Here is a 22,157-nt window from a genome sequence, read left to right on the forward strand (position 1 = left end):
GAGGCTCCCGCGGTTTTCAGGGAAGGGGGACAAGGGAGGCCATAGCAGGGTGCGAAGTGCACAAGGTGCTGGCCACCTCTCCAGGCTGGATTGTGTCCTGTACCCCCTGAGCTGGCAGCAACTCCCTCCCCTGCCTGCAGCACCCAGCAAGTGCAGACCCCAGGCCGGGAGGACCAGCTAGGGAGCAGGGCTGGAGAAGCCAAAGAAGCAAACCCGGGCTGCCAGGGCCCTGTGGGTTGGCACGGGGACAGGGAGCAGGGCTGGCAGCTGAGCCACTCTCCCTGCCCATGGGCCGATAATCTGAGCAGAGGGCGAGGATCGCACGGCAGGATTATTCCCTTCCCGGGAGCCGAGCCCCGGCTGTGGGGGATTATCAGGGGTGGTTACGTAAAGGAGAGGGGGGCTGGTGCCCACCAGTGCTCACCCTTGGAGCCCAGCCCGCCCCACACGCACCCAGGGACCCACAGAGCAGAGCAGGCTGGGGGTGTTTCCAGCCCGCATTCCAGCTAACAAACACCGCGGGTGCTTGGGATGCTGGTGATTATTACGGCATCCTTCCCTGCTACAGAGCCTGGGATCCCTGGCGTGGAGCAGGGGGCATTCTGAGCTCAGTGCTGGGGCAGGCACAGGGGCCCGGGGGCAGTGGGAGCTGCTGGAGCCTCGGTCACAGGATGGGGCCCGGGGCTGGCAGGCACCGGGCAGCGACAGATGGTCCCGCGCTCCCGGAGACAGCGCCTGCCACGCGTCTCCCTCCGGCTTGATCCAAATCCAAGCCCCGGCATGAGCTTTTCATGCTGATGGACTGCAGCAGGAATCTGGGGTGTAAAACCAGGTCACGGAGCCCCGGGCGGGGGGCAGGGACGGGCTGGCCCAGCCTGGTTATCTAACTCCAGCCTCCCTCCACACGCTCCCGCCCTTTTCCTGGGCACTGAGGCAGGGCAGCGCCTCAGCCACAAAAGCATCACCAGGACACCTGCATCCCTCCCAAAAAGGGGGGGAGGGGGGGGGTCTGCCTTCAGGAGTCACGCACAGGGCTGCCAAAATCCCAGCAGCCTCGTGTAACCTCCGCTGCAACACCAAAGCAGGGCACCGTTTACAAACAATGCAAAAGAGGGTTTATTGAAACCATTCCGGTTAGAGCGAGTCCTGTACGGCACAATTTGCAATAAGTTAAAGAACCAAATCAAACAGTCTCAGTGTTAAAAACCACACCAACACAGAACACAGTGATAATACGCCATCGCCACCCAGCTGGGTCATTGAATCAAGGCACAAAGTCATTCAGGAAATACTGCAGAAAAAAAAAAAAAAAACAATTACACAGGAAAATAAGCTGGAGAAAGGACTGGTTTTGTTAAGAAGGTGCTGGTTTGGCACTGATGCATTTAGTTGAGCTGCCACAGGGAAATCTGCGTTTCCAAAAGTACCTGGAAACATTAATGAATGGACAACTTAAAGCCAGAAAAGCTCCCCAAAGCTGAAAATCCAGCTCTCCTGAAGGAACATTCAGTGTGCCTATGGGAAAGGGATCAGAGGAGGGAGTGTGGTGAGAATACAGCCCAGGCACCTCACTCCCTGCCAGGGGAATCTCAGTGGGATACAATCCACATCCAACACTCAGGTTGGACTGATATGCAAGCCTGGGGTTTCCCTGCCCAGCACCTGCAGCCACACTCCTGCCCTGTCCCAGCTGGCTGAAGGGCAGCCTGAATCTGGCTCTTGGAGCCTCTTATGGCTGAAATGCTGGCACAGGGACCTGTGGGGCTGCCAGGACTCAGGTGCTGAGCAAAGAGGCAACCCCGGCTGGGGGACACAGCAGGGGAACCTCCCTGTGACCCCAGACTCCCTCAGAAAATAGGCTGTGAAGAGAGGAAGAGAAGGAAACTCACTATTTTGAGCCCAGGGTGCTTTGAAGATTGTGGTGTGCTTTCCAGGGAGCATCCCTGGCTTCCTGGCACAGCCTGGATGCCCCAGGACTGGCTCTCTTGACTGCCTGGGATATTGGTCACTGGGCAGAGGGAGCCAGGGCATCCTTTAGGCAGCCACCAGGCCAGCTGGAAGCAGGAGGTGACTGTCCAGGCAGCCCAGGTCATTGGGCTGTCAGGCTGGGAAGGCTGAAGCTGTGCCATGAGACGTGACAGCAGCTGCCCTGTGGCACATTCAGACTCAGCTGAAGGGAAGAGCCAGTGCCTGACCCTGCACAGCCTGGCACTAAGTTTCCCATCCTACAGTGTTTCTGCACATCCTCCAGTGTGAGACTCAGCAGGGGAGGGAGGCACTGGCCAAACCCCCTCCAGGCACTGCAGAGCCTGAGAGAGGTTATTTTTAGGGTTAATTTTTATCTTCAGGACTAAGCAGGCAGTTCAATCCCTTTTCCAGGCTCTGCGCCTTGTTTCTACAGCCTGCACTGGCACCCACCAGGACAGGGCAGAGCAAACACCCACCTGATGCTACACAGATCTCCAGGAGGAACATGTCATCTCCTCACAGCAACCTGTCCCATCCCCCAGGATACTGGGCTGGGCAGAGAGGCACCCGAGGATCCCCACCCAGCATCACTTCAATTCCCAGGGCAGGGAAGCAGCATGGAGCTCCTGCCCCCCTCCTGGCAGAGGGGACAGTGCTTGGAGAAGGTTCCTCAGCAGCTGCAAGGCTGAATGAGCAAGGAGCTGGCACTGCCACTTGGGTACAGGGCTTCCCAGAGCAGCAATCCCAGCTCCCAGGAAAGGTTAAAGTGCAATTCTACTCTGAAAAAAAAAGAAGTCCTAGATCCTCTGACTCCTTTAAACCAGGAGAGGTGGTGTTGGCACCACCAGGGACCAGCCACCCTGGGCTCAGGGTGCATCCCTCATCACCTATAATCAGACTGAGGGCAGGGAGGAACATTGTGCATCCATCAGGTGGGAGACCAGCTCCCTTTCGGTGTCACCAACACTGCACAGCCTGGCTGGGAGGGAAGCAGCAGAGGAGACAGACACAGGCAGGCTGGTGACTGCAGAGTAGGGCATGTGGGGCTGTTCTTAGGAGAAAAGGCCATTTTCTAAGTAGAACACTTTAACCTGTGCCCTGCTGGCCCAGGTGACCCCCAGCCCCACGGACTGGGGTCGGGCACTACACACACCCCAACACCACTGAAGCAGGGCCCAAATCCAGGAGAGGGTGATTGCAAACCAACCTGCAGCCAAGCACCTCTCCCCCAGCCAGGAGAGCTGACTCAGAAAGGAAACCTAACACCACACATCGAGCTCCAAACACCCCAGAAATCATCCACTCCAGCGTCCCCAGCAAGCACATGTTTTCCTCCAGACACACTCCTGAGTCAGCACAGTTCTGTGGGCACAGAGGGATGGAGGGGAGAGCCCTCTTCCCCGAGCTGACGACACCTCAGTGGTGGCCAAGCACTGAAGTCCCATCAGCTCTGGGGATGGATGCACCAGCAGCTGCCCCCACAGCCTGGGTGTCCCCTGACACTGGGGGTGCTTCCCTGCCAGCCACGCTTTGGTTTGCAGGTCGAGAAAGGCAGCTTCCCATCTGATTCCATGATCTGGGCTTGTCGAGAGCACGGCTGCAGAGCAGAGGCAGCCTGGAGACGCCTGGCCCGGGCAGCCTCTCCCCCTCCCCGGGCGGGCTCAGTCTCGGCTGTGGAATCGCATCCTGTAGAGGCGGTTCCGGATGTACTCCTCGCTGTCCACGGCCACCTGGTTCAGCCAGATCACTTTGCTCTCTGACACGTCCTCCTTCAGCTTCCTCTTCATCAGTGACACGGGCCCTGGCTCCTGGCTGGGCTGGGGGCCCCTCAGCAGGACGTAGCAGGCGTGACGGCTCCGCTCGAACAGCGCGGCTGCAACGCACAGGGAAAGCCCAGCCTGAGGTCTCTCTGCCCCCAGACCCAACACCACACACCCAGAGAGGCCAGGAGGGACCAGTGTCCTCCTGCAGCTCCCTGCTGCAGGGCTGGAAGGAGAGGACTTACCACTGAATGCAATTATTTGGTCTGTGTTATTGCGCAGCTCCAAGAGGATGTTATTGTAGGAAGGGTGGAAAAGGTACAGCTTCTGGAGGGGAGCTGTGGATCTCTGCAACCAACAGCACAAGATCAGGGCACAGACCCACACGTTATCCCAGAGACAACACCAGCACCTGGCTTGGCTATTGCTCATGCTGGGCTGGATTCATCCAGTCAGACACTTGTCCATGTCAGCCCAACTCATGGTGGCTGATGTCACCAGGACTAGTGCTGGGATTTTGCTTTCTGCTCAGTGCTCTCCTCCTCACCCCAAGCTTCCTGAAAATAGCTGGCCTGCCTGCTGCAGGCAGGAGACAGATTTTTACCTCAGGGCTGGCAGAGTGAGCGAGGAAAGCAGAGGAGGCTCAGCTGTGCTTCAGCACGCTCTGAGACACAACCTGTCACCAACGCTGCCTGTCACTGCCCCGGAGGGCTCTGCAGCAGCTGAGCTGTGCACTGAGGCTGCCAGAGGCTGCCTGGGGCAGGGAGAGGATATTCACATGGCCACGGGAGATCACTGCATGCAGTGCTGCCATGGGAGGCTCCCAGAGAAATGGCAGCAACTCCAAGGGTAGCAGCAGCAGCCTCTCACCTCACTCACAGTGCCACACCAAGGCAGGGCTCTGGGCACCCAGGGACTTTGCTGACAGACCCACCGGGTTCCTTTTCTTTACATAACCAGCCTGAGGATGACAAAAGCTGTTGGTGCCACCACCTGCTAGCAGGGACACTGCTATGGACATTGTGAGGACCCAGTAGAGGCCAGGTCACACACAGGGCTCTGGCTGCTTCCAGCAGAGACCCCACACCCAGTGTGGGTGTCAGCGGCACAGACAGATGAGAATGCCACCTGGGAGAAGGGAGTAGCTCCACCCAACTCTGGCCCAAAGTCTGGGGCACAGCAGCCCCTCAGCAGCAGCACTCACTGTCTCGTTGCCTGGCTCCTCGTAGTCCCCCCAGATGAGGAAGGTGGACCGGTGATCTGCAGTGGAAAGCGTGGCTGGCCCAGGACTCTCTGCTCCCGAGTTCAGAGTCAGGTCCCACTGGACTGCTCCAGATGCACTCTCAACAATCATCACCTAGCAGGGAAGAAAGGAAAGGAACTCGTAACAAAGGGATCTAACAAGCCACGAGAGAGAAGTCAGGTCAGCTGTCTCTCCCCACACTGTCTGTGGGAACAAGTATCTGACAGACGGGAAGATGAGGAAATACTTGAAGTGGAGCATCACAGGGCTGTGAGAGCTGGGGTGGGCCACGTTCAAGCCACAAGTTTTGCAGCTATTTCAAGGGGTTCAAAGTTCTGTCATTGAAGCCTCTTGCTGAGAAGAGAATTAAAGTGCCTGAGCTGGCTTCAATAACCTGTTGAAAGAGATCCTTTCCTAGCTTAAGGCCTCCTAAAATCAGCCAGAGGGAACACATCCCACCAGCTGTCCTTGACTCAATGCCTGCCTGAGCTGTGAAATACAGAGAAAAGTGAAGTTAAAAGGAAGAGGTTTCAAACCTTCTTCTTGTTGGGTCCAATTTCACTCTCCAGGACAACACCAAGAACATCAGGTTTGTAGTAACCGAGCAGTGGCTCACTGAGGGACAGAAAGAGAAGGGAGAGATCAGAACCCACCCCCATGGCTTGGGCACACCTTGCTCTTTCCAAGCAGCCTCCATCCTCCCACAGCTGCCCTGGTAAGAGACTCGACTGCTACAAGGTTGGGTCAGCCTGGTACCACCCCAACCCTGAGCCCAGCCACGTCACAGCAGGCACAGAATGAGGGATCAGAGCTTTGGGCTCCTCCATTCTGAAGCAGCCCCTGACATTTGGTAGCAGAGGGGCACACAACACAGATATGACCACGGGCAAACAAAATCAGCATCTGCCAGGACACTGCTGTTGCTGGGAGCCTGGAAATGCCACATCCAGCCCACAGTGGGAACAGTACCTCAAAGCACGGGACACATTGAGGGTCCACAAAGTCTGGAGATTCTTTCCATTGATCAGCGTGGCCATCTCTGAGCTTATAACCAAGATGTTGTCCCGTGACTGCCCAGGAATTTTTGCCAGGTAGCGAAAGCCTCCAGAGCTGAACAAGGACAGAGAAATCATTAGGCTTTCTTGTGAGGTTTTGGGTTTTTGACTTGCACAGGAAATGCATACAGGAGACCCCAACCTGCTTCCCCTGTTTTTCTGCGAACCCCCGACAAGGCCATTAACACCAGCCCTCTTCCTGAGCTTTGGATTTGTTCCTAGTCCAAAAGCCACGTAGCCAGGAGAGAACAAAGCCCCAGCAGCCCACTCTGACAGCAACACCAGCACCCTCCAACTCTACCAGCCCCCAAAAAATAACCTCACACCTGAGAAGGGACAAGCGGTGCGTGGTGCTGTCAATGTTCTTCTCCCACTGAGGATCTTGCTGGAGGCTGGAAAGTTTTGTTTCCATCCCAGTTGCTGCACTGTACAGATCTTTCAGGGAATATGCATAGAGAGAGTTTTCTGTGCAAAAGAAAAAAAAAAAAAAAAAGAATGCAAGAATGAGATAAGTTATCCTGCCCTTGCTCTGAACTCTATGATTTTCCAGATCTGGCAGATAAACTATATTTTTAGGGCTTGCATCATAGAGTTGTAGTGGTATTTCGAGATTCAAGCCTGCTATTGAATGCTTTCAACATCTTATCTGTTCGTAATCCAAGTGCTCCACAGTAATCATTTGCTATAAATGACTGCTTAATCCTTACATGCCTGACATTTGTTAAATAAAATCACTACAGTACGTAATAAACCACAGTTTAAGCAGAAGCCCTCCCTTCTCTTGGCCCTGAACAGCTCTCTGGCCAGGTGAAAGCACCACATGGCTTTTAGGAATGCAAAACACTCTCTCAGCCAAAAAAACGTTTAGCAATCCTGATTTCACTCTTCCAGACTGAATTCCCAGGCAGAACTGTACCTGTGTAGAAAAGGAAGTAGGGGGAGGAGCCCAGGTTCAGCCTGATGTAGCGAGCGCTCCCATCCATGGCCAGGCTGCCAGTGGAGCCAATCTGTTGGCCATTCTTTCCTGAATGGATGAAGCTCTTAATCTACACAGGGAAGGGATTAAAAAAACCAAAAAAACGACAAGGTTAAAACTGATACTGAACAGCAGCTCAATGGGAGCAGCACAGGCTGGGACGGGAAGTCTCTCCCTGGTTTTGGAGGAGTGGGCATGAGTTTGGTGACCCCTCTGCTGTAAATAATTTTGCAGGTTTGAAAGGCAATTCCAGCACAGCCACTTTACCCTGAGATTTTGCTGCCTCTGCCACCCACCTTCCCTGCAGACAAGGACTGCTGAACAGCAGCCCCAGCTCTGCTAGGGACAGTGAAGATCCATTCGAGCCTACTGAGCAGGGACAACGAGAGAGAGGAGCTAAAGGCAGAAACAAAGCACCAGATGGACACAGGGGAAACTTGGCTTCACATGGCAGCTCTGCTAAATGTTTTAAGTGCCCTAATCTACTTCTCCTAAAGCTGACGTAAAGTCCAAGGGGATAAAAGAGCTGATAGGTTTCTTTCTCTTTCTATTCTTTGTGCAGGGTAACAGAATCCACTAAAAAACATTTCACCCAGGGGAATAAAGGTTAAAATCAGGATCAGATTCAAATGTGATCTGGGCAACAGTCACAGTCTGGGGAGAGCAATGCACATTAGGGAAAAGAGAAACATCAGGCTCAGAGAAACAGCATCCACAGAGATGCTGAGTCAGGCAGGAACCCTTCCCTCTTCCTTGAAAGGGATGCACTGGGGGAGCGAAGGAAATCTGCTGCTCCTGAAGTGAATCTGGAGAGTCTGGCAGGTGAATGAAGGGATAAAGTTTGCTGAGGAGAATGAGAACACAACTGGAGAGGGAGAGCAGCTGTTCCCAGCCTCCTGCACTGGGAGGAGACACAAACCAGCTCTTGTAGACCAGGATCACCTTTACTGGCAAGCACTGGTCCAGCAGCTGCCCTGGCAAAGTGACAGCCAAATGTGTTCCCACATGGAGAGAGAACACGCACCACCTCACCCCCTGCACTGCCCAACCCCTCTGTGAGCTGCCAGAGGTGATGGAGATCCTGAAAACTGGATTTTCCAGGGTGTACTGGTGCTGAAGTTTGCAGCAGGTAGGGGGTCAATGAGGCTGTCTGAAAAAGCTGCCATCTAAACCCCCTGCACACAGACCCTTCCCTACAGATTGCTCACAGCCCTTTCCCCTTCAGGAACGTTCAGCTTCAGCCCTTGATAGCAGCAAAGCTCCTTCACTCTGGTTCTGAATCTCTCTTCTGACCAGGCTGCCCTTTCCAAGCTGCACAGCACCACTCAAGCTCCCTACAGTTTGTGTGATTTCTCAAAAAAGAACATACTTTCCCTTAAGTTGACAGAATGCTTGCCAAGTCCGGAGGGAGGAAGGGATTTCATACCAAGATAGCTAGAGAGCTTAAATGGAAAACAGATCAAAAGGCAGTCTTGCAGAACAGAGGCTACATTCAAACATTTCTTGGCTGGCTAAGATTAAAAAAAAACAAAAGTCTTGAGATAACTGAGATAGCAAAAGCAAGGAGGAAAGGAAACAGAAGAGAACCGTAGGAGTCAGAGAGGATAGAATTTCTGATGATTCTGGCAACAACAATGCCTCAGACAGCAAAACCCTATTTTCTTATGGAAGACACTGGCCAAGAAGGCCAATGGCACCTGGCTTATACCAGCCCCTAAGTGGCGAGCAGGACCAGGGCAGTGACAGTCCCCTGTACTCGGCACTGTTGAGGTCACACCTCCAGTCCTGTGTCCAACTCTGGGCCCCCCATTAAAGAAGCTGGAGCATGTTCAGAAAAGGGAACAGTGTTGGGAAGGGGCTGGAGCACCAGGAGCGGCTGAGGGAGCTGGGGGGGCTCAGCCTGGAAAAAAGGAGGCTCAGGAGTGACCCTTCTACTCTCTACTAATCCCTGACAGGAGGGGGAAGCCAGAGGCGGGCTCTGCTCCCAGGGAACAAGAGACAGGGTGAGAGGAAACGGCCTCAAGCTGTGCCAGGGGAGGTCCAGGCTATTAGGAGTAATTCCTTCACTGAAAGGGTTGTTACACACTGGGAGGGGTTGCCCAGGGAGGTGGTGGAGTCCCCATCCCTGGAGGTGGCCAAGAAATGACTGGACGTGGCACTCAGTGGACTGGGGGACAAGGTGGGGATGGGGCAAAGGGTGGACTTGGCGATCTTGGAGGTCTTTTCCATCTGTGATTCTGTGACTGGCATGAGGACATGGGGCTCCCACTGCTCCCAGGAGACTGTAACTTGTGTGCTTTGAACAGGACAGACCGGGCATGCATACAATGCTGTGCCACTCAATCACAGATGCAGATATTTTGGTACAAAAACAGTCTCAGCTGCACGACTTTCCCCCTCTCAGAAACGGGAAAAGCAATGCTGGGGACAGAGACAACAGAACCAGCAGCTCTTTCACTGAATGAACCCAGGTCAGAATTAACCAGCACAGTGACACTGGCAAGAGAGCAGTGCAAAAGCAGACCACAGGCAGAGAGAGGGGAGGGATCAGAAAAGGGCAGTGGTGGTACAAAAGCACTGTCTGTCAGCTGTGCTTTGATCTAAGAGCCAAAGCTGTCAGGATTTGTTCACTTCCACTTCTCTGGGCAGAGAAGCAGAAAACTGCAAGCTCATCTTGCCCAGGCTCTCTCCACAGGCAGCCCAGGAACATACAGTGAGGAGAGCAGACTGAACAGGGGGAGGGATTCCTGGCCAGTTCTTTGATTTATTTTATTTTTTTAAACCTTTAAAACACTTGCATCGATTTGCAAGTACATCTCTGGAGGGTGAGAAAGAACCCACCCCAAACCCACAGAAATCAGAGGCTTCTGGACACTTCCTGTTAGACCACAAGGTGGAAATAAACAGCATTCCTGCCATGCCCTGTGGTCCAGCCACTGGGGTTATCAGAGCTGCAGGGGGACATACCTTCTTTCCTGTAGCAATGAAGATTACCAGGTCCTGCACTCCATCATTATCCACATCTGGGATCACTGACACAGGAGTCAGCAGAGTGTAATTAGCTCCAAAGTCACTGGACTGTCTCCACTGAACCTCCCCTAGAAGACAGTGTGAAACAGTCACTGAGAGGCACTTTAGGCTGAATGCTCCTGTTCCAGCCCAACAGCACCACCAACCAGCCACATTTATGCTCATCATGGGGTGCTTCCTTGCATTTCTGCATTCCCAATGAATCCCAGTATCCACAATTTCATCTTCCACTGGAAAGTAACCCCACCTGCCTGCAGGAATGCACCCAAAACCCTGGCACAAAGAACTGCTTGCTTTCCTTTTGTGCCTTAGATTAACAAGCTTCCCAGCACGTTCATGGCATGGAGAATCCTTTGCTGGGATCTAAATCCCTGCTGCTCTGCACCTAAATCTGCACAGATATTTTTTAGACCATGAAGCAGCCGAATTCTGACCACAGTGTTGCATCTCTTCCTGGCAAAACCTTTTTTTGCTGCAACTTGCCTCCTGCAGCTGTTCCATGCTGACATGACCAGCCAGGTCTCAGGCCACATCCCACCTCTCCCCCATTGGAAGAACACAAACTTGTTTGTAAACTGAGGTAGAAAAGCTTTGTTTTTTTTAAAAAAAAATGGGGGAGGTGGAGGTTGGTTTCTCTTCAACAGCTCCAGAACAGTTGAGTGGTTCCACTCCATCCACTCTCTCAGAGGCTGTTGGCCACTTTCCAGTCATTGCCCAGTGGAATCTCCAATGGAATCTGGTGAGGAGGACACTGCTGGGGGGGTTTTAAGGAACACTCCAGTGTCTTATAAGGTGCCCAGAGGGGAAATGCTGACCCTCCCTTTACACAGCAATTATCCTGTCAGGAATGCACAGTAATCATCTGCTCTTTATCGGGAAGGCAGCTGGACTGAAGGCCAAGGAATTACTACCTGAAGCTGTCTGCAATAATTTAAGGCAGGATGTATTTCCAGTAGGATTCCTCCAAAGCTTTTAATGCAAGACACAAAAAAACCACTTGGATTTGTTGCTATGACAACAGATGTGAAGTAGAGGAGAGCAGATTTCCTAGGAAATCATGGGAAGGCAAAGAATTCTGCCCCTGAAGACACCAAGCAGTCAGAGGAAGGAGAGAACTGAAGTTTTAATTTACAACATCCCAGATTCAGCACAGTCCAAAGATACCAAAGACAGACCAGGCTGATGGAATTCACCTGCTAATGCATAAAGCTCTAATCTCTGTTGGTCAGAAAGTAGTCTGGGAGAAAGCATCTCAGCCTCTTAAAAGAACAGCCTGACTTAACAGAAACAGGGAGCAGTGAGACAGGTTCAGCTCCAAGCACTTGAGAAGCTTTTCATGCTCTAACCCAACACCCAAAGAGCAGGAATTGTGAAACCAGTCCCCTCCTGCTCCATCACCGGGAGATGGGACAATCCTGTCTGACACCTTGAGTGCTGTGGTGCTTCCTCAGAGCCCGAGGTCACAGCAGAGGCACAGCAAGAGGAGCCAAGATGGAAATTAGACAAGTGCCTAGACTGCAAATCTAACCTGGGTGAAAGGGTTGGGGTTGTTTTTGTCTGGAAGGAGTAATAAAATTGGAACTTAGATAAACTGAGTTCAGCTCTCACTTCAAGCAGCTGCAGAGGACACAGAGACTTTTCTCCCTGGCAGACATTCTCCAGGCTGGAGTTCTGTGATTCCTCACACAGAAGCAATTCCACACATCTGATCATTGTGCTGCTTTTTCTGCCACATCCCTCAGGAGACCAGAGCTAACCAAATCTTTCACTGCAACACAGTAAACACTATAAAGTAAAGACTGAAGTTTTTACTGTTGCAGTAAAAACTGCAACACACTGCTTTTACAGCAGCTCACCACAGGGCTCACAGTGCAGGCTGCTGGAGGATCAGGTGAAGAGAGAAGGTGTAACAAAACACTCACTCCCATCCTCTTCCTCAAGACTCTGCTGCTGGCCCTCGCAGAGAGGGAATACACAGCTACAAAGACTTTTGCTTTGACCTGGAACAGTTAATCTTAAGCTCTTGTGTCCCAGTTTGCTGGCAAGATAAACATGCAGGAATGTCAGACATCCCACACAAACAGCAGCTTGCACTCCTACACTTCCCTTCTTGTTTGCTCAGGTCACTTCTTCTGGCAATGAAGAAAGCAGGGCTTAACACAGCTTGAATTGACAGAACACTAACTTTATCAGCATTGAATGATCAAAACCACATCAGACACTTTCAGATGATAATCTGCCTATCTCTACTTCAATCTTCCTACAGGCAGGGGCTAGACAGCCTGAGAGCCCTGGAATCTCATCAAATCCTCCACCATGATGAATCATTAACAGCTAAAGATTGTGCTGGCTACTGTTTTTAGCACACAGTGATGTAAGTCAGACTCTGCCTCTTTGAATACATTTAGCCTATTTAAATACATTTTATTCTACTCTGCCCTCCTAACCCCCAGTAAAAGTCAACCACGCTCAGAAACTGCTTTTAACCTACTTAACAGCAAAAAGGCATCAAATACGTAAACTTCTGGGTTATCCACCTCTCTATCTGAAGCATTTTTTCCTCTCTTGCTTTTAAGTTATCTATGGAATGTTTTCTTTACTGTATGGCTGTGACCTGTAGCTTAGCCTGGCTCCTTCTCTCCGTGCTTGTGCTGCTTCTTTATGGCTGTCTTTAGTTCCATGCCTTTGGCTCAGCAGCCAACTCTTTCCACTTTGACCTGAAAGCAACTACTTCATTAATAGTCTAAAAATAACCTGTGCTAAGGCCTGCACATGAGAGAAACAGTGCTAAGGTATCTCCACTGGTACCTCTTGCTTTTTCTCTCTCACGATTTTCAGAAAAAAGGCTGTGAGGGTTTCAATACCAGATACAGAAAATGGGATCCTAGGGAGAACATGCACTGTTCAGACCTTTGAAACAGTGATCCCCAAAATGGAAATGTATTTTAGGCTTCATCAGCAAGGAAGGTTCAAGGTGCAGCAGATGATCGTTGCTCCTAGAGCAATCGACACTCCTTACACCGAGGAGGTGTTAGGCAAGATGTTGGGCAAGATGATGAGGAATTTCTCCATCTCTGGGCTCAGAAAGGAAGTAACCTTTCCAGGTAAAACCCTGGACTGCTGACACAGGTTGGCAAGTACTTATCTAAGTGCTCTCCTTGATGACTTGAAAATCACAAACCCCTGGAACTCCCACTCCTCTTCCCACTGCAGGCGGTTCTGGCACAACACACACAAATAACTGGGAAAGGCTGCAGGTGCAGGTGCGTGTCCAGCCCCTGGGAGTGTAAAGCAACATTCACAGCTACTGACTGCTCCTCCTGCTTAGAAAGCTGTTGGAAGGCTGGTCTTATGAAACACTGGTTGGCACAAACCCCCAGCACAGAGCCCAACCTTTGGAACGGCGAGGCTGAGAGAGCTCCTCCACACCCAGCAAACGAGGCTCTGGCGAGGTGTTCAAGTCATTAAACACTCAGTGGCCTCTGTTCATGTACCTGTCATGTCACACTGCCAGGGCCCTGCCCCCTGGCTGGCAGCAGGAGCCTGCCCACACTCACCTGTCTGCAGGTCAAGGGCTGTCAGGGCCACTGGCTTGCCCACCACCAGGCACCCCGGGGCCCCCGCCCCGCCGAGCTGCTGGATGCCACACTCCATCCACTCCACATCCTGGGCTGCAGGACTCTCCCAGAGAGCCCTGCCGTTCGTGCCAGACAGGGCAGCAACAAAGGCACAGGGAGAAGGCAGCCCTGAGGAGAAGAGATGTCAGAGGGAGCTCTACCTGCACCACCTTTGCTGCCCCGCACCCGCCCCCCGGGGCTGGGACTCACCCAGCTCCTCTCCCCACCCAGCTCACCCAGTTTTATCTCCCAGGCTCTCACTACTTAGAACTAAAAGAGACAGGGCAGCCCTCACTACAAGGCTTTCTGTCCCTGAATCAGCTACCTTCATCCAGGCAAGAGCTGTTGAAGCTGCTGCTGCCGTTGCTGGCTTTGAAAACAAAGAGGACGTCTTGCACTTTGTCTTCGTTCACATCTCCCAAAGCAAGGAACCGGTAGGCCACTGTAAGAGACCACAAGCCAGGCTCTGGTGAGCATTTCCTCAGCCCACAGCAGAGCTGGCTGGAGCAAAACACAAATTCCTAGAGACCTACTCACTGCCTCCATGTCAGGCAGTGTAACATTAGGACAAATTGGATTTTGTATCAAAAAAATGCCACATACACGAGCACCAAGGACAGGAAGTTACTGCCAAAGGATTTTTTAAATTTGCTATCCCCCCGTGGATTTGTCTATTTTTATAGCCAAGCAGCCAGAATTTGAACCACGCTGAACTAAGAACAGCTCCGGTCTTGGTGTGGGGTTGCTATTCTTGAAGCATAAAAATCCCACCCAGAAAACCCAGATATTCCATCTTTCTCCCTCTCAGCTAAAAGCAGGTCTCCTGAGCTCAGAGCAGCGGCACCTGGGATGTCTGCAGCACCACACACAGCTCAGTCCCTGCTGTGAGCACTGTCTCTGCATTTCCAGCACATCCTGCACACAAGATTAAAGAACAGCTCTCCCAGAAGCCAGTGCTGAGCCACTGGGGAGCAGGACCAAGGCTGAAGAGCCAACCAAAGCAACTAGAATAAAAATAGCTGTAGCAGCTATAAGGCAATTTATAAAAACAACAAGATGGAATTCTTCTTTTCTTCTTCTCCTCTTTCCTGTTGGTCATGGGGAAAAGGGAGAAAGTCATAGTGACAGAGGAAAAAAAATGCCTAATTGTCTCCAACTTCAGCTCAGACTTCCAGGGAACATTTTTACAGAGCAAACTTCAACAGAGACTCATTCCCAGATACCCTTCCCCTTTTTTTTTTTTTTTTTTTTTAACAAATGAGGCCAGCCTGCTACCTCTGTCAGTGCTTCAGAGCAGCATCTAATTTCTCCACTAGCTCCTGTAAACACCTCCTGGAAGGCCACTCCAATTATGCCAGGCCACTGCTTATCCAGGTCAGGTATTCAGAGCTCAGGCTCCCAAGGGCAGCACTCCTGCAGGTCTGGCTCCACGTCGTGCTTAGGTGGAGGTCCAACAACCCAAATTCGTGGCAGAGGACTCTTGGTAAGTATTTATTGTGCCACAGCAAACTCACCCGCGTTGTTGTAGCTTTGGAACCACGTTCTCTCTGACACTGGCCTCTCTGGGCAAGGGATGATAAAGGAGAAAGCAAAGACAATGACCAGGCAGAGGAAGAGGGAGACGAAGAAGGCGGCCGTGCGCCAGCGGGACAGCCGGGACAGCCCCGCCGTCTGCTTGCTGATGATCCTCCTCTCCACGGAGTTCTCGTGGTTCTCCTGAGCTTTGGCATCCTCAGTCTTCAGAGGGTGGATCTCAGCTTCTGAATCTTTGTTATCCATCACAGCTCATTCATGGGTATTCAAACAGCCTTCACCCCCCTTCACCCCTGCAACAGTGGGCAGAGGAGTTAAAATAAGATCTGGAATGTATTAAAAAAAAAAATCCATTAAAATGTTCTTGTTACTACCTGATAGTCACGTTGGAAACGTACTGGGAGGTGAGCAAACCAGGGTATTGTCACAGAGCTGCTGGTGCTGGAGGTCTCCCACACGGAGCAATGGGACTGTGGGATGCAGGAATAGCACTAATTCTTCTTCAGAGGAGGGAATCAGCTGTGCCAGAGCCGGACAAAGGAGGCTACAGACCCCACGCAGAAAGCACTGACTGGTCTATAGGTCCCCCTCCAGAAAAACACCCCAAAAGCTCCTTTTGCTGCAAAGACTTCTTGCCACCTCCCATGCATGCCAGCCTGACTCCCAGCCGGAGCGGTGAAAGGAAACACTTGTGACCTTTCTATCCCAACGTAAGGCTGTTCCCTACTGTAATATGCACTTGAGCTGCTCCAGGGGAGAGAGAGGGAAACAAATACCAGCATATTCTGTATAGGAGCAAACCAAAGCTATTCAATAGCTTCTCAGATGAGAAAACACTGGATAAGTTCAGCAACCCAGCCCTGCAGAAGGCAAGAGAGTGATGACTTCCCTCCCCGGGGAAAAAACAAGGCAGGAGTTGAGACTAAAGTCAGGTAAATTTGATTTCATCAGACTGGAAGAGCTAACAACTGCTATTTTAGTTTCTCCTGCTATAAATCATAACCTTGAGCTACAGCTACAAGAAACAGAGGGGTTCTGTGCTAATTTGCTATAAAAAGGGGGAAAAAAAGAGCGCTACTCTGCTGGAGAAGGTTGTACCTCATTACCCACAACAACAATAAAAATCAATGTTACACACAGATTCTCTGACAGAGCTTCTTCAAAAAAAACAGCAGAAGGGAAGAAATAAAGAATAACACATTCCAGTGGGCTCGGAAAAAGCTGCATGGCGGTGTTATGAAAAGTTATATCAGAGCAAATAAACACGACAACCGAGCCAATTTTCCATGACCGTGCCCAGCAGTCACGTGCCTGGATCGTCCACTGGAGCCTTTTACTTCCCCAGCAGAAAAGAGCCCAAACTCAGCACTAACACAGCACAGAGAGCATGGGCTTTCAGCTCCAACAGCAACTGGGCTTGTTGCATCTCATGTTTCGTGCCCGAGTTCATTTACAGGTCCAGTGAAACACAAGATGAGTCACCCTGGGAGGCCAAGCTCCTTCAGGCAGCTGTGGCTCCCCAGGTTGTCCCTGTCCCACACAGAGGCCTCTTCCCTTCTGGGTACAAATGGCAGAGGAGACGGACCTATGGCAATGCAGGGGGTGAGGTACAGGACCAGTGGGACAACTTGGCACCCCTGTCAACCCTTTAACAAACCCCAGAGCCTGCTGGACTTATAAGGCCAGAGCTGCAAAGCACTTACTCCAACCCGAGCACTCTGGCATTTATTCCATGACATCAGGTACAGGCTCACACTACAGATAATTTAATCCAACCTGCACAATACCATGCAGGTGAATCAATAATGCAGAAGTTGTAGCTTATTCCAAAGATCTGCCCTTCTCATCCGTACCAGCCACACCAGGGACACCTTCACGAGGCTGTTTCCAGACCAGCTGCAGGCACCTGACAGGGGCAGGAAGGCTCCAGATGGAAAGGGGAAGAACACAGAGCCACGCAATCAGCCTTTGCAGAGCTGAGCACAGCTCTGTTCCTGCACCAGACCTTCAGCAGGTTCAAGGTACAAGGCTCCAGGCGGAGGCTGAGCAAATGATTTACCATCACAGAGCAGCCGCGGCCGCAGCGATGGGGGCGGAGGCAGGAGCGGGTTCTGTGACCTCCCGTGGGATGAGGCAGATGGCTCTGGGTGTCCCTCCAGGTGGATCTTCTCAAAACCAGTGCCCACAGCACGGGCTGCAAGAGGGCTCCAGCACAACTCTGCTGGCCTCTCCAGCAGAGCCCCCCCAGTACGGAGCTGGGAAAGCCCCAGGGCACAGCTGAGCACTTCCAGCACCTACGACACTTCCCAAGAGGAATGACAACCAGGCTTCTCCCCCCTCAGCCAAAATCGACACCAGAGAAGGGCTGCACGGAAGCCCTATTTTTATGACTCACTGCAAATCACACCATTGTCATCTAGAGTGGGATGAGAACAATGAAAAAAGCAGTAATTATCCCAAAACCCCAGCAATTCCCCTTCCTTTTGCAGCAATGACCCCAGGAGCCACCGAGTACAAAGAGCCCTCGATGCCTTTAAAGCAATTCTCTCCCTTTCCTTTCAGGGTTTCAATAATGCCCTTTGCACCCCTGCCAGAGCAGAGGCGGTGCCAGAACAAGGACCACGAAGGTCAGTGGCAGAGATTCAAACAATGCAGGAAATCCCATCGCCCGCCGCTGCCAAAGTACACGCTGGCAGCCTGTGGAAGGGCCTGAGCGCCGAGCAACAGAGAGCTCTGGTAATCAGTTTAATTGAAGACAAGCAGAAAATGATAGTGTGCATTTGAGATGGTTTCACTGCCCTCCAGCAGCCGACATTTTGTCTCCTCGCTTGATAAAAGGACACAAAATAACTCCCCGGGAGGTTTAACTGGCCCAGGCACCTCGTGGGGGAACGAGCAGTGACAGGATCCCCACACTGCTGCACCTCTCACAGCCAGCACCTGCTCCCTGACGGCAGAAGGACTTTGGTAGAAAGGGAAATATTTAGAAAGCACGTGTGACAGACCTGAACTGAACCAAGGGAGCACAGCCAGGACCTGCATCTCAGACAGGGCTCCAGCCCCTCCACAAACTCTGAAGGCTGATTATTCCAGCCATGGGATGAGCTAGGAGCAAACCCTGACCAAAGCTGAGGGGAATAAACAACCTTTCCTGTCCCACAGTAACACCACCGTGCTCAGGACAAACACAGCTTTACTCACCTTCATGGGGGACCGACCAACCCCTTCTGCTGAAGCCACAGCACAGATTTACAGATCTGATCTGAACCAGACCAGGGACACTTGTGCAGCTAAACCACCATTACCAGTCAGGCAGAAGTGCCTGACGAGCACAGAGAACCACACCACGGTCAGGTGGGTGAAGGCTGGTGACAGAAACCATTGAAGAATCAGTGTGATGGAAGGTTGAACTCATTTTCCACCCATAAAACACCAAAACACAGTATCTGTAATGTCACCAGACATTCTTCCTGGAAAACTCCTAATTTAGATTTGATATTCAACACGTTTCTGTCTTCCACAGAATGATGAAATCAGGTTCTGACTGGCCATTTTAGGAACACAAACACAGCATTTGGCTGGTTTTGCTCTGCTTGTTTGTTTGTTTCAAGCACCTGGCAGGTTCCCTTCCTGTCAACCTGAAAGTGCTGTAAGCCCCAAGCTGCAATCAGTAATGACAGAAGAGCCAAGTTTTGCTCTGAGGAAGAACCAGCATTCCCATCACAGCTGTTTTCCACGAGCTGACAACTGGGTTTTGATCCCATGCACAGCGTGGCACTGCAGCAAACCCGCCAGGCAGTCACCTGCTGTGACACTCAGTGTGGGGTCATTCGTTCCCTTTCCTGCAGCCCCACTTAGATCAGGGTCCAGACAAGAGGAAATAACACATAAGGCTCCCCCATATGAGATTTTCCTTCCCAAAGGACACTCAGGCTGTGCCCCCTGCACTCGAGCTCATCGCTCTGCTGAGTCACCTGCACCGTCTGACTCCAGGGGATTCTGTTCCTGTCGTGTCTCTGCAGCCTTTGTAAGGACCCAAACCCCACCAAAGAGGGTGGTGAGGGCCCGATACAGGTTGCCCTGAGAAACTGTGGCTGTCCCAACCCTGGAAGTCTTCAAGGCCAGGTTGGATAGAGCTCTGAACAACCTGGTCTAGTGGAAGGTGTCCCTGCTATGGGATGGGCTTTAAGGTCCCTTCCAACTCATTCAGGGATTTTGTGGTTCTCCTGCTGGAATTGTCCTTTCCCCTCCCTTCACTCTTGCTGTTTTGCTCTGTTAACACAGGTCTCCTCCAAATATCAGGCTCTTCCAAAATGACACTTGGGCACAGACACAGACCCAGAGCCCCCATAGCAAGGGAATGAGAAACTCCTCCAGAGCACAGCCACCCTGGAATGGGATACACTTGGCATTTGTAGCAGAGAACTCCTCTTCCCCAGGGCAGTTTTCACTAGAGTCAGAAACACAGAAACTCAGTTTAGGGAAGAGCAAAACATGATCCAGTGCTTCTTCCATGAGAGCAATGGGAAGATCAAAACTCTTCAGATGAAGAACAGCACTAAAGCTGTGTGGAACTGATTACAGGTCAGGCCAGTAACAACAACTGAGCTGCACAAACACCAATCATTTATCGTCCCAGGGCTTAGAACCTCCACTGGATCCAAGCCACTCACCCTCACTGACTGCTGCAAATCCCTTGAAACAACCCCAGGGTAGCAGGTGTTTGAACCTCCTATGCCAGAGACACTCCAACCTCATCCAGAGACAACCCCACCTCTCCAAGAGACCTCCCACCTCACTCAGAGACATTTCTTCCCTGGGAGGGTGGGCAGGCCCTGACACAGGGTGCCCAGAGAAGCTGTGGCTGCCCCAGCCCTGGGAGTGTCCAAGGCCAGGTTGGACGGGGCTTGGAGCAACCTGGGCTGGTGGAAGGTGTCCCTGCCCATGGCAGGGGGTGGCACTGGATGGGCTTTAAGGTCCCTCCCAACACAAACCAGTCTGTGATTCTATGAAACAACATCCTTCTCCCAGCCCTGTTGTCCTTGTCAACCACTTCCCAAGGGAAACCTCTTTCCCCCACCAAGAAATGGAATTTTCCCTTTCCTCCCTTGCACACATACACAGAGCAAAGCTCACTCCAAGCCATTCCCCCCCCACTCCTGATATCCATCCCTGGGGAGCCTCCACAGCCCCTCCAACACGGCCCAGTTCTGCCCTGGTGCAGGGCAGGGCTGCATTTCCCCCCACTGCAGGCCAGGCTGCCCCCTCACTCCCAGCAGTTATGCAAGAGGCTCCTGCCTTACAAAATAAAGGGGAAAAAACCGCTGGAAATGAGGTCAGAGTTGAACACACTAAAGCATTTTTCTTTGTGCAGCCCAGGCTCGTGGGGTGCTGAGGGAGAGAGGAACAGGAGTTTAACCCTGTGAGGAGGCTCCAGGTGTGCCGAGCCCCGCAGAGCTGAGCTGTCTCTCGTATCTGGTTGACTGAAGCACAGCCCCAGGTGCTGCAACAAGCACCTCCCGCAGCCGCCAACACGGCGAAAATGGGGCAAACGACCTCGGCAGGGCCCGGGCTTGGGAAGCAGAGATTAAATTCTGTCCCAGGCTTCTCACTGTGCTTCTGGGAAACCTCTTGAGCTGGAACCCCTCCGGCTCAGCGGGGAAGGCACCAGGGCTCGGCCAAGCGCTATTGGAGGCACTGGCAGCCGTGGGGTCCCCCATGTCAATGACACCCAGGGGGTCCCGCCGGCCCGGCCCAACGAGAGGTCCCCTGGCCCGGGGGGCGGCTCGGTGCTCCCCCCACCCCGGGGCTCAGCCCGCCCGGTGCCCCCGGCCCGTCCCCGCCCCGCTCTCACTCACCCTCCGCCGCCGCCGCCGTCACTTCCGCCTCCATCGCCCGCCGCCCGGCGGAAGTGACGCCGCGCCGCGGGGCGGCCGTTCCGCCATGGCGGGGCCGGCTCGGCCCCCGCGACAACAAACGAGTCGGGGCAGCAGCGGGGGAGCCACAAACACACAGCTTTAATGCGCTCACCATCAAACCGCGGCGGCAACAGCGACAGGCGCGTACACAGCGCACCCCCGAGAGCGCGCCCGCCGCCCGGCCCCCCCCCCCATCCCCACACCCACCCACCCCCCCCACGCGAGCGCAGGTTACAAAAAACAACACGTGAAACCGCAGAATTCGGTGTAAAAACGGACCCGGGGAGAGGGAGGGAGGGGGGCATGCACGGGGGACTGACACCGGGGAGCCGCGTATGGAGGAGGAGGAGGAGGAGGAGGAGGAGGGGAAGGGGAATGCCGGGCGGGCCCGTACAGCATCGATGGGACGCCCCGGGAACGGCAATTAAGGGGTGTAATTAACCGCCCCGCCCGGCTAATGAGCAGCGCCCGGCTCGGCGGGACACAAGGGCTTCACTCGCACAACTGCCACAGAACGCCGAGCCTGGCTGGGGCTGGCACAGCCAGCCCTGGTGGGGCACAGACCCGGGCGGGCGCTGGGACAGCTCCAGCCGGGGCACCCCCGCCCCCTTCTGCTCCCTGGCCTCGGGAACTCACCAAGCTCGGGGCTGCGCGTCACAAAGGCCCCCAGGGCAAGCTCTGGCTGCAGAGTGCACAGTAAACAGGCAGATGAAACCAGCCCGGGTCTCCCACTGCTTTGCTTACGCTCACTGTCTGACCTGTCAAGGGACTAAAACCAGACCCGAGCCCATGTCCAGCTGATCTGGTCACCCTCACAGCTTTCAGAATAAATCAGAGCCAAATTTTACCTGCCTTGCCTCAGCTGGACAACTGAGGCAACTCTCAGGTTGGAGAGCTGGAGACATAAAAATGGGGTTGCTAAGCGCTAAAAGGGATTAAAAAACAAAAACCAAAAAAATCGGGATATTCTTTTGACATATACAAACAGAAGGAAAAATAGAATAAAGTGAGGACCAGCACTACTGGTGTGCTCACAGAAGGTCAGGGAGGGCTTTTG

The 22,157-nt window shown here is 52.8% G+C and overlaps 1 protein-coding gene across 3 annotated transcripts; it reads right to left on the reverse strand.

Moving 5' to 3' along the window:
- Positions 1-1,092: 1,092 nt before the first annotated feature.
- On the reverse strand, positions 1,093-21,084 carry FAM234A (family with sequence similarity 234 member A). 3 transcript variants are annotated; one of them, XM_027882739.1, is made up of 12 exons: positions 21,049-21,084; positions 15,164-15,475; positions 13,975-14,091; positions 13,590-13,778; positions 9,970-10,100; positions 6,943-7,072; positions 6,353-6,491; positions 5,941-6,081; positions 5,508-5,586; positions 4,933-5,085; positions 3,974-4,076; positions 1,093-3,841 (listed from the first exon to the last, which is right to left on the reverse strand). In XM_027882739.1, exons 2-12 carry the CDS (start codon positions 15,426-15,428, stop codon positions 3,630-3,632), a joined length of 1,659 nt encoding a protein of 552 aa, XP_027738540.1. In that variant the 5' UTR covers positions 15,429-15,475; positions 21,049-21,084; the 3' UTR covers positions 1,093-3,629. The 3 variants fall into 3 exon arrangements, with proteins under 3 accessions (XP_027738540.1, XP_027738541.1, XP_027738539.1); XM_027882740.1 differs by lacking the exon at positions 21,049-21,084 and adding an exon at positions 18,380-19,116 and having other exon boundaries at positions 15,164-15,467; XM_027882738.1 differs by lacking the exon at positions 21,049-21,084 and adding an exon at positions 17,051-17,430 and having other exon boundaries at positions 15,164-15,469.
- Positions 21,085-22,157: the final 1,073 nt, after the last annotated feature.

This window comes from Empidonax traillii, unplaced genomic scaffold (assembly GCF_003031625.1).
Source record: "Empidonax traillii isolate 1590-97213 ecotype Southwest subspecies unplaced genomic scaffold, ASM303162v1 scaffold111:size2041728, whole genome shotgun sequence".
NCBI lineage: Eukaryota > Metazoa > Chordata > Aves > Passeriformes > Tyrannidae > Empidonax > Empidonax traillii.